This window comes from Geotrypetes seraphini, chromosome 12 (assembly GCF_902459505.1).
Source record: "Geotrypetes seraphini chromosome 12, aGeoSer1.1, whole genome shotgun sequence".
Lineage (NCBI taxonomy): Eukaryota > Metazoa > Chordata > Amphibia > Gymnophiona > Dermophiidae > Geotrypetes > Geotrypetes seraphini.
The window spans coordinates 94467784-94483007 of NC_047095.1; the positions used below are offsets into that span (position 1 = coordinate 94467784).

Here is a 15224-nt window from a genome sequence, read left to right on the forward strand (position 1 = left end):
GTTTGTTGGGAGCTGAGAACACATGAGCACTATGATACCCCTGCTCAAAATTGGTATCTTGACTGCTGCTGATGCAGCCAATGGGCCAGGAGGCCGAGTTGAGGCAAAAGTAGAGGCAGGTAGCAGCAGCAACCACAAGGGAAACAGCAGGAGAAGAAATCGGCCTTCTCCCTGATGTGGCAGAGCTGGTGCAGCAGGTAGGACAGTGCTCAACTTGTGGAAGCTTTGGGCACCCTGCAAAGGTCAGCACCCCTGCCATATTTACTGGGTTGCACTGACTTTGTTGCCAAATTGCCAAACCCCTGGATAGTTAGTGCTGGTACCCAGATAGAGGCTGGCACTGAATATCTGGGTCTAATTCAATCTGTGGCAGTCAGAGTTATAAAGACGCTGACCACCATGGGTTGAATACTACCCCTCATAGCTGCTGAGATGCTTACAAAAGACAAAGAGTGGGGCACAAGTGTGTAACAATCTGCTGAGCATTTGTATGTTAGATGGAACCTTCTATCACAACTGTTCTCCGACATTTCACTTTGTGCAACTCTTTTACCTCTTGCTTTTCCTCTGTGCTGGGAAGGGCAGCTCTCCAAAACAAAGCAAGAAGGGAGGTGGACTCCTGGAGTATCTGGTGCAGGGTGCTGCTAATGCAGAAGAGCTGCCTGATGTTTCTGTAATCTAAAGGCTGAAACAGTAGAGATTATTTTTAGGACAAAGTGAGTGCAGGCTGAGGCGAGGTAATGCTGTGGGTAAGCAAAGCAAACTGAAGGGGGTAATTCTATAGCAGTGCCCCTCTATATACTGTAGGTACCTAAAGAGAGCCTATTCAATAAAGGAAACGTTAAGAGGCGATAGGCTCAGGAGTAATCTAAGGAAATACTTTTTCACAAAAAGGGTGGAAGAGGTGGTGGAGACAGAGACTGCATCTGAATTCAAGAAAGCATGGTATAGGCAAGTGGGATCTCTTAAGAGAGAGGAAGAGATAATGGTTACTGCGGATGGGCAGACTGGATGACCCATTTGGCCTTTATCTGCCATCATGTTTCTGTTTCTTACTTTCCTTTGTAGAATGCTAGCCTAACCAGGTATATACATGCCTATAAATTAGATGTGAACAATTAACCTATAACAGTGCTTGTTAGAGGCTGACCGAATTTCGGTTTCAGCACCAAAACCAGCCCCAACCACAAGCACCACTCTCTTACCATTTTTAGGCTCTCCTTACACCTATCTTAGAAGCCCTGCTGGTCTAGTGCTGTAGTCAGGGCAGAAGCAATTCCCAGTTGCTTCTGCTCATGCCAGCTCCACATTCAAAATGGCTGCCACGTCCTCCCGCAGCAGTCTCACAAGACTGTAGCTGGAGGTCCCAGCAGCTCCTCACCTGCTCACTTGTAAAGTACCCATGTCTGTTTTAATCACTCCTACCGTAAGCAATTCTCTAATCCCTTATTTGTCATGTTTGCCTGTTTTAATTAGATTGTAAGCTCTGTTTATAACTGCTTAGAACTGTTTATGGTATGGTGGTATATAAAAATAGTTATTATTATTATTAAATGTTTAATGTACAATACTGTGTATGTCTAGCAGCACTATACAAATGAAAAGTAGTAGTAGTATCGCTCCTGCCAATGCCTATTCCAGTTTCAAAATAGCTGCCATAACCTCCATTGGAAGTCTCCCAAGACTGTTGCAGGAGGTCCTGGCAGCCATTTTGAATGTGGAGCCGGCCTGAGAAGAAATGACTTGGGATCGTTTCTACCCTGACTAGACCATTAGACCACCAAGGTTTCTAAAGTAGGCCTAGGGACAGCTGTGGTTGTGATTTGGGGGCCTGCCTTCTGTAGAGGGGGGATGCAAGGGGGGTGAACATATGGACAGAACACCTATGACTCACCTGTGTTCTGCCAACACCATACGCAAATTAATAAATCCCAATAAGTAAGTACATTTATAGAATATTACCAGTTGCGTACATTGCATGACACACTTATAAGGTTAATACATCACACAATTGAAAATCACCTGTTTGTTCAAATTTTTGATCTATTACACTTATAAGGTGACATGACAGAGGGTTGGCTCACCTAACCTTTAGCACACTAGTATTCATGTCTTAGCTTAAACTTGATCAGAAGTCATTATAGAATTGGCAAGTTTCAAGTTTCAAGTTTATTAGCATTTTATGAATCGCCTATCGTCATATCTAGGCGATGTACATTCTAAAAGCCACAGATGGTGGTTTCACATATAATTTTGACAAATTAGACTTATTACAGACAATACAAAACATAATCAAAATTTTAAGAAACAGTCAATACAATACATTTAAGGCCAAAAAAATAACATGACTGGGTAGGAAAGGAGGGAAAAGTTACATCATTTTTATCTATTGAAATTTACATGAATAGGAAATCACAATATGGGGTGAGGGGAAAAAAGTCCAATGTTTGTAATAAAATGTGTAAAAGTTTATGTGTGTTATATCGTGTGTTCAAATGCATCTTGAAATAAAAAAGTTTTTAAAAATCTTTTAAATGTTTGTAAGTCTTTTTCTGTTCTTATGTAATTTGGTAATGAGTTCCACAACATGGGTGCCATAACTGAAAAAATGTTGTTTCTTCTTATACCAATAATTTTCAAGGAGGGGATAGATAATAAGTTCGAAGCCGATGATCGTAAGGAACGTACAGAATTGTATGGAATGATCATTTTAGAAATAAATTGCGGTTCATTGAAAGTCAGAGTTTTATGTACTAACAGTATAATTTTAAATGTAATACGGTGGGAAATGGGTAGCCAATGTGATTTAATCAATAATGGGGTGACGTGATCATATTTTTTAGCTTTGTGAATTAATTTTATTGCAGTGTTTTGAATTATCTGAAGTCGTCTTTTTTCTTTCTGGGTTATGTTAATGAAAAGGGAATTACAATAATCTATTTTAGATATGATAAGAGAATGAATCAGAATATTGATGGATTTGGAATCAAGAAAGGTGGAAATTGATCGAATAAGACGTAATCTATAGAAGCATGATTTAACTATTTCGCTTATATGATTATGAAAGGATAGGTCTGCGTCAATTGTTACTCCGAGAATTTTCAGTTTAAATACAGATTCTATAGGGATATTGTTTAAAAGCAATAGGTATCATCAAGCCTATATTTTAAGACAGGGTATGTATTGGATCCTCCCAGAGCTCATGGAGAATGTACCAGATTGGTTATATTTAGAATGGCGACTCCTGTTTCCTTTGCATTTGTCTCATCTTATAAGTATAAAATTGCCCAGGAAATATAAAGACAATAGAATATTGTGGCATCTACATTTTGGACACCAATTTATAGAATTGTCCCTACCTATTTAGTAAGATTTTATACTAATGCTATCTAAAACCCATAATTTCATCATATTCTTACCTCCTAAAGACCTCCACTTCCCTTTGGTAACTCTTTATCCAATGTTTATTACCTTAAAAAATTCTATGTCATCGCTTATTCTACTCCTTTTAATTTGTATGTAATTCCCGTTTTTTAGTTGGAATGTAATCCGCCTTGAACCGCAAGGTAATGGCGGAATAGAAATCACTAATGTAATGTAATGTAATTATAGTTTTTCAGGTACAGATTCTAAATATCCATTTTCTGATCTACATATCCTTTATGAACTTAGGATATATTTTGTTTATTTAAAATATTTATTATCCGCCTAAGAACTAGGCAGCTTACAATAAAAAAACATCCACAATTACCAACAGACGTATACAAAATTAAAAAACCATCACTTACATCAATAAAATTAGATTCTTAGATTCAATCAATCCTTATTTCAGTGAAATGCCTGGACATAAAGATAAGTCTTCAATAATTTCCTGAAACTAAGCACATTCTCACATGCACATGTGCCTACCTCATCCAAGCCAGATCCTACAGTCTAATAGGGATGACATGTACCTGTGTGGTGTGAATTTCCAGAAAAGGAATATTAAGGGAAGACTGCATGATGGACTCCATTTTAGAAATCAACACATTGCCCTCTAGGATCTGCTGTTTCAGAGCACTGTAGTCGTCAATGTGACCAATGACATAATTCCCATTTTTGTTGGCAAAAGACTCTTCAGGAATATCACCTTCCAGCATGGATGAACTTTGTATACCAGAGTCATCCCAACACATTTCTACAAAGGAAATAAAGTCACAATGAAAACACTCAGGGACAAGGACACTATGAGGGAAGAGCAGGGCTGGATAAGGACTGAGAAGAAGTGGATCAGAAGAGCACGAAGAGGCAACAACAGGATGTACCTGGAGGGGAAAGGGCTGGATAAAAAGGACTGCACTTGGCAATTAATTTCCTTTTATAAAGTGGTTGAGAAAAATTCAATGTCATTTGCTAAGAAAAATAGAATTTAACAACGCTAGTTTGGACATTTCCCCTAGAAACTTCAGTACCACCTACCTCACTGGATCTTTGATGTTTTCATCTTCCCACATTAAGAAATCCTCTGTGCCTATCCTATGTTTTACTGAAAATTGGATAACCCTTCCACTCCACTAACTCCAACAGGAGGCCATTTTTCTTGTCCTCCACTCTTTCTTTCAGGAAATACATTCTTATATAATGCCCCCTACCTTCCACTCTTGCTATAACCTAATCTTTAAGAAACTTATTACTTATAGCCTTGAGGTGTTTTTGAATTTCTCTCTCATGATCCCTACTCTCTTCTAGAACACATTTATGCACATTCTGAAGGGAAGGGGAAGATAATTTGGATTTAGCTCATGCCTTTTTCATTAGTAGTTCAAGGCAATTTACATCCAAGTACAGTACGGAGGGGAGAAGTATGGCACAGTGGTTAAAGTTACAGCCTCAGCAGAAGTGTACCTATGTGGTGTGAATTTCCAGAAAAGGAATATTAAGGGACGACTGTATGATCGACTTCTGAGGTTGTGGGTTCAAACCCACGCTGCTCCTTGTGACCCTGAGCAAGTCATTTAATCCCATTATCCCAGGTAAATTAGATTGTGAGCCCCCAGGACAGATAGGGAAACATGTAAACCATTCTGAGCTCTCCCAGGAGAACAGTATAGAAATTTGAATAAATAAATATTTGTCTGCAAGGAGATGATAATCTAAGTTTATTCTCAGCTTACTGCTCTAACCATTAGATGACTACTCCAATCCAATCTACTCTTATATCCCATTAAATCCCAGTAATCTGGTTCAAAGCAGCTTTCAAAAAAAATAGAGATAGGATAGGATACAGTACCAGCAATTTAGGTAAAATTCCATCAGAAAACAGAAAAAAATTATACAGTTATATCAAATGTTTCACAAAGAGATAGGTCTTCAAGGAACACCAAAACAGACTATATACGATGATTGATATTTTATATGACTTGGTAAAGAATTCCAGAGATATTGCCTGATAGAAAAAGGATGTTTCTAACTGTTTTGTGGATGACACATTTTTAAATGATGGAAAATTAAGAGGAGCAACAAAGAATGGCCCTGTTTAGTGAATGCTTATTTCTAATAGAAGTTAGCTGATTTAGGTAAACTGACTCCAAACCACATAAATTTTTAAATATAAGGCAAGCTAACTTAAATTATATTCATGCATGAAATGGTAACCAATGAAGGGCTATCAATAAAGGATAAACTGCGGTTCTTTAAAGATCATCCTTACTGAGGTATTCTGCTTTTACTAGCTAAGCCTGAATAAAAGGCATTGCAGTAATCTAACTGGAATAATATAAATTGGTGTGTTAACCCAGCAAAACTTTCCTTGTAAAATAAAGAATGTATTGTTCTTAATTTATGCATTGAATATTTTTTTAGATAAATTCTAAATCTGAATGCTAAAGGTCACAGAAAAGTCTAAAACCATAATTGGTATCTATCGCTTTATAGGGCTTAGAGAGCAGACACTACATTTTGTTTGCTAGAGCTCCTCTGGTCTCTTTTCTACCTATTCTCCATCAGATATAATATACACAATGGTCCTAATTCTATAAATAGTACCTAATGGTGCCTAGTGGATTTCCATGCAAAACTCAAAAATTTTTAATTGGCTTAAATGGTGTGATAATTGAAAATGCCATTAAAAGCCAATTAACAGTCTTATGATTAAGCAGTATATCAAATTTTAACAACATAATTTAAGTTCCACTTAGAAATCAGTGCAGTGCCTACAGGCATAGTTAGGGGCAAAGTTTACAAGTGGACATGGTTAGGGGCAGAGTTCAGGTGTAGAGTGACTTACGCATCGGTTGGCATCTGTGTTAGGGGCCGGTAAATTAGGCCAGGAAAACTCTGGTCTAATATACTGGTTCCTAACATTATGATGGCAAAAGAAGTCTCAATGACATTATGCAAATTTTATTCCCCTTCAGTGCTAGTATTCTAGAATTCTACTGGTTCTCTCACTACGTTGACACCTCTTTGGTGAGTTGAGGCCATCTTTAGGTATTGCTCCCTATGTTTTTACAACCTAAATGCATGACTGTATATCTTTTACATTTAATTTTACTTACCACACTCTTGAAGTCATTTTAGAATCCATACTATTTTATGCTCTCTTCAGAATTTATTTAATATCTTAAGAGCCATTTACATAACCTTTACCTCCCTTTCTAGGTCTCTGCAATAATGCTTATGAAAACATGTAAATCAACTGGTCTCAGGGCTGATTCTGGTTTCTGTGTTTCCTACCACTTTACCATCCCCATAATCCTTTGCTGTTAGCTAATCACTTCAGTATCTCCTGCTTGCTTAAGAGTCCTTCAACCTAATAATCTTCCCTTTTTATTTACAGTATTTGCATTTTTTCAGCCCATCCTCCCAAAGGAGCCAGAATGGGTTACAAATCAGGTACTCAAGCATTTTCCCTTCTACCACTAGTCTCCTTCTTATAAAAATACAATCCACCAACTTCATACAGGTTGCATTTTCCCTAAAAGGCTCCCCATAGTACTAAGAGCAAATCTCTTCTTCAGTCATGAACAAATTTTCCCAAGTGTTCTTGCACTTTCCAAGTGGTGCTACATCTGAGTTTCCTTGACAAGTGTTTCAGCTTTGTTGCAAGATGGCCTGCAAGAACCCACTACCAGCTACAGAAGCCAACGAGAACATAATTTCCCTAATGTCCATAAGTAGAATTTTCAGAATGGCCACATTGGGGCAAAGTCCAGAGGTACGTTTAACTCATAGGCTTTGGACCAATTTTCCAAGAGAAAACTAGAGGCCTATTTAGGCTTTGAAACTTGCCATGGGTTGAAGGTAGCTGTGGACATTTGCACCTTTTTTTATTTGTGGGTGCTTATTTCATTGACAATGCACATGGCTCTCAAAATGCAACTAGTGTTAGATTTTCCTTCCACCTGCCTCTTGTAGCCTTAATGGAGACGGGGTGAGGGTGAAATTTAATTCCTGCCTGCAGTGGCTAAGTATCCAGTGGTGCATCCAGGTGCATCCAGTGGTGCACAGAATTCTTACCTGCACCTTGTGATTCACGGAAGACGATGCTGTCTGGGGCAAGAAAGGAGCTGCTGGGGCAGAATGGTGCCGTTGAATCCATACCAACATCTCGGACAGGAGGAGAAGGAATTGCATCTACAAATTCAAGTCAAGAAAAATTCAGTAAACCACTGGAAATAACAAAGAAAATCAGATTGTCCTGACCAGACTGGTCACCTCTTCTAAGTTAGAGAATGATAACAATGACAGAATTTGTCACCGTCCCGGCAGATAACCATGGGAAACCATCCCGTATCATTCTTTAGTGTCTATCTCAACCTCAATCCTTCTACACCAGCATTCTTCAATGCAAGGCTTGAGGGTCCCATTCATACCTTGAGTCTTCCCTCGCTCCTTAAAGAATGACATGGGGATGGTTTCCTGCGGTTTTCTGCTGGGACGGACATAGTGACCAAATTCTGCCACCATGTCATTCTCCACAAGTGAATCTCAGAAAAGATAGCTTTACTTTCAGATCATCTCAAAAGAATGAAGCCTTTCTTCATCCCTTCAGGTCTGAATTAAAAATTATTTATTAAAAATATTAACTCAAGCCTCACTGAATGAAAAAAAAAAGGGGGCAATTTCTTAACAGCAAATAACTATGTTTAAGGTGTTAACTAGATCAGTGTTTCTCAACCTTTTCAAGCCAAGTACCCCCTAAGTCTGACAAATACCAACCGAGCACCCCCGCCCAAGCCCGCCCCAGACCCATTCAAACTCCGCCCGACTCCACCCCCATAACAGTACTAATTGTAATGCAATTTCTTCCATCCATTTTTCATATGCACACAATATAATCTTAATACATAATTGTAACCAAAAAATTAAAAAAACCCACAAAGCACACTGTACACAGAGAAAATGTTAATTATCATTTATATTTGGGGGGTTTTCAAAGAGGTCAAGGCAGATGACTTTAAAATATGCAATGTCACCTCAGTAACAACTATAGAAAAATAGACAAATATAGTGCAAAATCTAGACAGCAGATATAAATTCTCAAAACAGACTCATTTTGATCACTAAATTGAAAATAAAATAATTTTTCCTACCTTTGTTGTCTGGTGATTTCATGAGTCTCTGGTTGCACTTCCTTCTGACTGTGCATCCAATATATTTTTTTTTTCATTCTGCTTCCTCTCCCTCCAGACCCCATTCCATTCCCCAACCAACATCTCTCTCTGTCCCATGAGTTCAACTTTTTCTTCCTCTTTCCCTGCCTGCCATCCCCCCTCCACTGAAGCCACTGCTGCCGATTTCTACCTACCTTCTCGCCCCACACACCCGAAGCCGACCCTGCCACCCGACACTCCATTCCCCCCAACTTTTTCTTCCTCTCTCCCTGCCTGTCCCCCACCCCCGCTGAAGCCACCACCGCTGCCACCCGACACATTCCATTCCCACCCACCCCAACTCCTGCTGCCACAGCAACAGGGACAGGCCAGGCTCATGCAGCTATTGTACGCGGCCTGCCCACAAGCCTCCCCCCCCCACGAATACTGCCTATGTTTTGTTCTGGTCCGCATGAGAGATTGTTTTAAAGTGTTTGCTTTTGAATTGGTGTTTGGTGGTGTATTAGTAGGGGTGATTTGTAAAGGGTTGGCAGCTGAATCAAGGTTAGAGTGGATTTTATCTATTTTTTTCGTGGAAGAAGTTTGACAGTGTTTCACTGCCTAGGCTTGTTTGTGGAGGTTGGCTGTTTCCTTGGGATGCAGTGAAGAATTTCTTTGTTAGTGCAAATAGACTTCTGAATCTGTTTGGAGCTTTTAGTAAGAGGTTAGAGTAGTAGGCTTGTTTTTCTTTCAAGATGGCTAATTTATAGTCTTCTAGTTAGTTTTTCCAAAGGGTTTTCTTTGTAGTTTCTTGATGAACCACGTTGGTCTTTATCTGCTATTTGCTTCCTTACCTTGGAAAAGTGGCTTTCGATTGCTGTGGTCACTGGGAGGGAAGATGTTGATGGGAGGGGGCCGAGAGCTGTATTTCCCAGCATTCTTTCCCAATTGTTCCTCCAAGTGCTGCCTTAGAGAGCTGTTCACCTGGATACTGTGCTCCAGCTGTACGCGCAAGTGTCTGATCTCCGACAGCAGCTCATTGAAGTTGAAGTTGGAAGGCAGGCTATGATAGGTCTCGCCACTATAAGCTATAACATGTGGAGATATGGTGGTATTATTCCAAGTCTTTAAAAACGACTCCATTTCACACTGAAACTATTGCTTCCTTTCATCCTAGGCATCTTCTCCCCACTCTCTGTTAATTTCCCTTCAGCATCTTCTCCCCACTCCCCATGTGCTTTCAGCATCCTTCTCCCCCCCCATCTTCCCCATGTCCTTTCAGCGTCCTTCTCCCGCCCCTCTGTCATCCTCATGTGCTTTCAGCGTCCTTTTCCCCACTCTGTTTTACCCATTTCCCTTCAATGTCTTTTCCTCTCCACCCCACATTTCCTCCTCCCTGCCCCTTACCTTCATGGTGCTTTCACCCTCCCCCCCCCCGGACAACAGGCCCAGTTCGACAAACCTCCCTGTCCTTTACCTGTGGCTGGCGATGTCTAAACTGCCTTATTACAGCAGCCGGAGCATTGTAGTTGCATATGGCTGCCGTAAAGATCGTCCGATGCAACTTCCGGTTGCGTCAGAGATGACCTTTACGGCAGCCACACGCAGCTTCAACGCTCTGGCTGCTGTAAGAAGGCAATTTAGACTCGCGGCCACGAAGGTAAGGGGCAGGGAGAAAGGGAGCTGTTTCAACTCGGTGGCAGTGAGGGAGGGTGCGCGATAGGTGACCGCGCACGTTCCCTCCCTTAACTGCGGGGACAAGGCCATTCACCGCTCCATGGGGCGGTGAATGGCCTTGTCCCCGTAGCCACGGTGGACACAGATTTTTTCTCACCGTTTTGACGGGCTACCCGCGGCTAACAGCTACCGTGTCATTCTCTAAGTAGTACCCTTGGAGCAATATGGTACAATATCTGATGGGTAATTGCAATAATCTTAAAATGTACTCTTTGCTGAATAGGCAGCCAGTGTAATTGTTTCAATATAGGGGATATATGTGAAATCCTAGGAACCCTTGCAATCAATCTAGCAGCCAAATTGATCAGCATCTGCAGTGCCTTCAATTTCCCTTTAGCAACCCCTAAATACAATGAGTTAAAATAATCTACCATAAGACCTGCTGGTGGAGTCTTTCATAAGGGCTAGAAGAATATGGGACACATTATCAGGAAAATTCCTTAGCAAAATATGCTTAAGGGCTCCTCATCTGAACTTAAGCTGCAGACTAGAAAGGTTTCCCCTGAGGCTATTTCTTACCTGAAAGCACCAGTTTGGAGGTGCCATAGAGACGTTCATACACTTGTAACTCTGACTGCAGAGACTGTAGAAGTTGCTGATCTTCATTCAGCTGCTGACTGAGGAGTGTCACCTTGTGCTGGAGCCTAGGAAAAGACAGGGTTAAAGTATGAGGGTGAGTACAACACATGGGATGAATTCCCTCACCAATGAGATACCAACTCTTTACAGAAGCAGGACTGTTAAGTATCTATCCACAATAAAAGCAGGTTTGCTCCTGGTCACTTTGGGGGTCATTTCATAAAGCTTTTTTTGCATGTAAAGCATGCTTTACACATTTGAAATGGCTTTTATAAAAGTGCACAGAGGGAATACATATGTAAAGAGTAGGCACACTCAAAGATAGTGCTACTTCTACATAGTTTGTTCAAGGGCACTCTCAAGTGCATAGTGTGGAGAACTAGGCTGAATATTATGTACTAGTCATTAAGCCCGTTACATTAACGGGTGCTAGAATATGTCTGTGTCTTTCTTTCTTTCTTTCTGTGTCTCTCCCTGCCCCTGTCTCTTTCTTCCTTTCTTTGTCTCTCTCCCTCCCACTGTCTGTCTTTCTTTCTGTCTGTTTCTCTTCCTGGCCCCCTTTGCCTGTCTGTGTTTCTTTCTTTCTGTTTCTCTCCCTGCCTGCTGTCTTTCTGTGTGTCTGTTTTTCATTCTCATGCGCTGCCTGCCTATCTTTCTGTCTCCCCCCAAAGCAAACCAAGATTGCTCCCTGGCCCCCTTTCCTTTTCTCCCCCACTTCCCTGTGCAGCAACAGCAGCATTCCCCCTTCTGTGTAGCAGCAACAGCATTCCCCCTTTCCTGTACAGCAGCATTCACCCACACTTCCCTGTACAGCAGCAGCATTCCCTCCTTCCCTGTGCAGCAGCATTCCCCCTCTTCCCTGTGCACCCACCCCTTGCCTGCTCCCCCTGTTCCCTTCCTTTTCCCTCCCCTGTCCAGCAGCATTCATTTCCTACTCCCCCTGTGCATATGCCCCACAGAAATCTACTTGCCTCACAGAAAAGCGCTTGGCCTCAGTGTCTTTTCTACAGTGCGGCCAACCCTAGCGGAAACAGGAAGTTGTGAGAGGGCGGGCCGCAGTGGAGAGGAGATGGTGAGGCCAGTAGCAGCACAGCGCAGCGCTTTTCATTTAAACGCTGTGAGCATGCGAGAGGGAGGAGGAGGAGGAAAAATAGATGCTGGCAGGGGGGTTTGGCGGTCAGGGCGTGTGCGGCAAGCCGCCGCTCACGCCTGAAGATTTTAAAAGGGCGCTTGGCATTGGGAATTTGGGGCGCGTGTGGCAAGCCGCCGCTCGCGCCTGAAGATTTTAAAAGCGAGTATTTTTTTTTTTGTAGTTGAAAGACGCGGCGGTGGCTCCTCTCATGATCCCCACCTGCGTTAGACTTCCGACGCAGGTGGGGATCCTGAGAGGAGCCACTGCCTCGTCTTTCAACTTAAAAATATAGTAAGGCAAGGAGCAGGGCAGTCCGAAGAACAGCACGGCTGACAGGCGCCGCGTCCGACATCCGCCTCGGGGGAGGAGAGAGGACTTCAGGCAAGGAGCAGGGCAGAGCAAAAAACAGCACGGGTCGACAGCCGCACGGAAAATGAACGCACGCGATGGAACTGCGCATGCGCGGCCTAGCGTTTTATTATATTAGATGTATTTTTTATAATATGGATGTACATATATAAAAAAACAATTTAACACTTATTTTTCATATAAAGTGAAGGGACATGTCTTGTAGTTTTCCATATGCTGTTTAAAGCTGTAAATCCAGACTCTGTTTGCCTTCTCTTGCTGAAATACTGCAAGGACATTTATGTTTGAAAAGATGTGTGTTATCTTGTTGTGAAGTGACTTCAATTGTTTTCATAAGCCATATTTGCAATCAGCTTTAGATAAGAAGCTCTGCTGACCACAGCACCCTCTGTGGACTTCAGTCTTTAGATAGAAAGATGCTTGTTATTTTCTTTAAAGTTTCATGTGACCTGTGTCCATATATGGTTTGTGTTTACGTCACATGCTGACAACACTGATTCATGTAAAATGATATAAAAGAGATGTAAAGCTGACAATAAAGCGGACATGTTTGGAAGATGATTTCTGGTCTTTAAGATATGTCCCCAGGTGCACCTGGCTTCCAACGACAGAGAAAGTATAGGGCAGGAATTGGGACCTAATCCTTTTCATAAAGGGCCTAATATAATCAAGTCACGTCTAAAGGTATGCACAGTGAAATTAAGTGGTAAAAGCAGTTAGCTTAGCAGGGTTTAAAAAGGGTTGGATAATTAAAAAAAAAAAAAAAAAAGTTCATAAGCCATTATGAAGATGGATTTGGGATAATTCACTGCTTATTTCTAAATTAAGCAGCATAAAATCTGTTTTACTCTTTTGGTACATTGCCAGGCACTTGTGACCTAGATTGGCCACTGTTAGAAACAGGATCCTGGGTTTGGATGTTTGACCACACTTATGTTTTTAGGGGTTTATTTGTAGAGTAACTGTATTTAGGAGTGCTGTTGGCATGGGGCATGGGCCAGACTCATGATTTACATATACATTTTATAAAGTATATGTACCTATGTTTATTACATGCTAACATTTAAGCCTGCTTCTGAAGAAGCCTAAAATGTCCATGCCTTCAATATAGACATAATTTCTGAAGGATTTGTTCTAGTATTGTACAAAGACATCTATGTATCTTTATAAAATAAGCAAAAAAATAGGTGTGTTCCTAGCTAATGAACCCAGGTCACCTGTAATAAACCAACTTCATTTTACACCAGGAGGTACTTTACAAGAAGGTACTAGAATTAAAATTCAATACATGCACAAATTTGTATCTTCTTTGGAGAAGTGTAAATTTGTGTGAAAGAATGTGTGCTGCTGGGAATTGTCATAGATTCCACTTTTATAAAGATACATAGGCAGCGATGTTGCCTTTAAAAAATACTAACAATAGAAATGCAAAGAAAATCCTGAACACAAGATCCTGCTAAATCCCAAAACTTCGGTAAGTCCTGCCGGCTCAGCTGATCAGGGGGAAAATACTCCTGTCAAAATTAGCTGAGCTGGCTGCGGCAGAGGACCCCCCGACAACTACCCCCCAAAATTGGCAGAAGGGATGCCCACACCCATCTCCCTCGAAGTAGCCCAGCAGAAGGGATGCCCATTCCCTTCTGCTGCCATCCCCCGGAATCGCAGCCACCTCAAGATCCTCAATCTTATGACACTCCCCCCAACCTCCAGACCTCCCAACCCACACCTCTAAGCTTGTCCTCCTCTTTGCAGTCTGGCTTTCCATTTTATTTCGCATTTTCCAGCAGAATGCTTTATTATCTGCATATAGCTAACTACCTTAATTTGGGACTGAAATTACTTGCTTCTGTAAACTCACTTCTCTCAATCCAGAATGCTTAGAACTCTTAATTCCCAATGTTTCTTCATGCTCGGGTGCTCCCTTGAGTGTTCAATCAGTGTAAAAACAATGGCATGTTATCCAGTACACCACAAATGGGAGTGATTTTATACAAGTGTCTGCCTAGGTTTTGTGGTAGAGAAGGTACTAATTCAATACTATTTTATAAAGATAAATATGTGCCTTTGTATCTTTATAAAATACTTACATAAATCTTACAGATATTGCACCTAGATTGAAGATGCAGATATGCATGTTGGAGAGCAGGCATAAATGTAAGTGCAGAGTTCATGTGCATACACAAGTATTTTGTAAAATATGTGTGCAAATTCCAGCCTCGCCCACATTCCATCCTAACTCCTCCGCTAAATAACCAAGTTTCAAGTTTATTTAAAAATTTGATTAAGCGCCTAATCATATATTCAAGGTGATGTACAATGCTAAAATAGTTTTTAACAACAAATAAGGGTATAATAGCACAGTTACTTACCGTAACAGGTGTTATCCAGGGACAGCAGGCAGATATTCTTGACTGATGGGTGACGGCACCGACGGAGCCCCGGTACGGACACTTTTAGAGTGATTGCACTCTAAGAACTTGGAAAGTTCTAGAGACCGCACCGCGCATGCGCGAGTGCCTTCCCGCCCAACCCCGACGCGCGGTCCCTCAGTTAAGATAAGCCAGCTAAGAAGCCAACCCGGGGAGGTGGGTGGGACGCAAGAATATCTGCCTGCTGTCCCTGGATAACACCTGTTACGGTAAGTAACTGTGCTTTATCCCAGGACAAGCAGGCAGCATATTCTTGACTGATGGGTGACCTCTAAGCTAACAAAAAGAGGGATGGAGGGAAGGTTGGCCATTAGGAAAACAAATTTTGCAAAACAGATTGGCCGAAATGTCCATCCCGTCTGGAGAAAGCATCCAGACAATAATGAGATGTAAAAGTATGGACTG

General features: G+C 41.4%; 1 protein-coding gene across 10 annotated transcripts in view; it reads right to left on the reverse strand.

Moving 5' to 3' along the window:
• The window catches only part of PDE4DIP (phosphodiesterase 4D interacting protein), a 533445-nt gene that overhangs the window by 11651 nt on the left and 506570 nt on the right, over positions 1-15224 (reverse strand). For 8 of the 10 annotated variants that reach the window (XM_033916500.1, XM_033916501.1, XM_033916498.1 and 5 more), the window contains 5 exons: positions 10830-10954; positions 9428-9661; positions 7498-7614; positions 3954-4177; positions 554-685 (listed from right to left, as the gene is read on the reverse strand). In XM_033916500.1, the coding sequence (XP_033772391.1) occupies positions 554-685; positions 3954-4177; positions 7498-7614; positions 9428-9661; positions 10830-10954 (832 nt within the window). Of the gene's footprint in view, positions 1-553; positions 686-3953; positions 4178-7497; positions 7615-9427; positions 9662-10829; positions 10955-15224 lie in introns of those variants that run through there. The other 2 variants (XM_033916499.1, XR_004536642.1) reach the window with 2 other exon arrangements.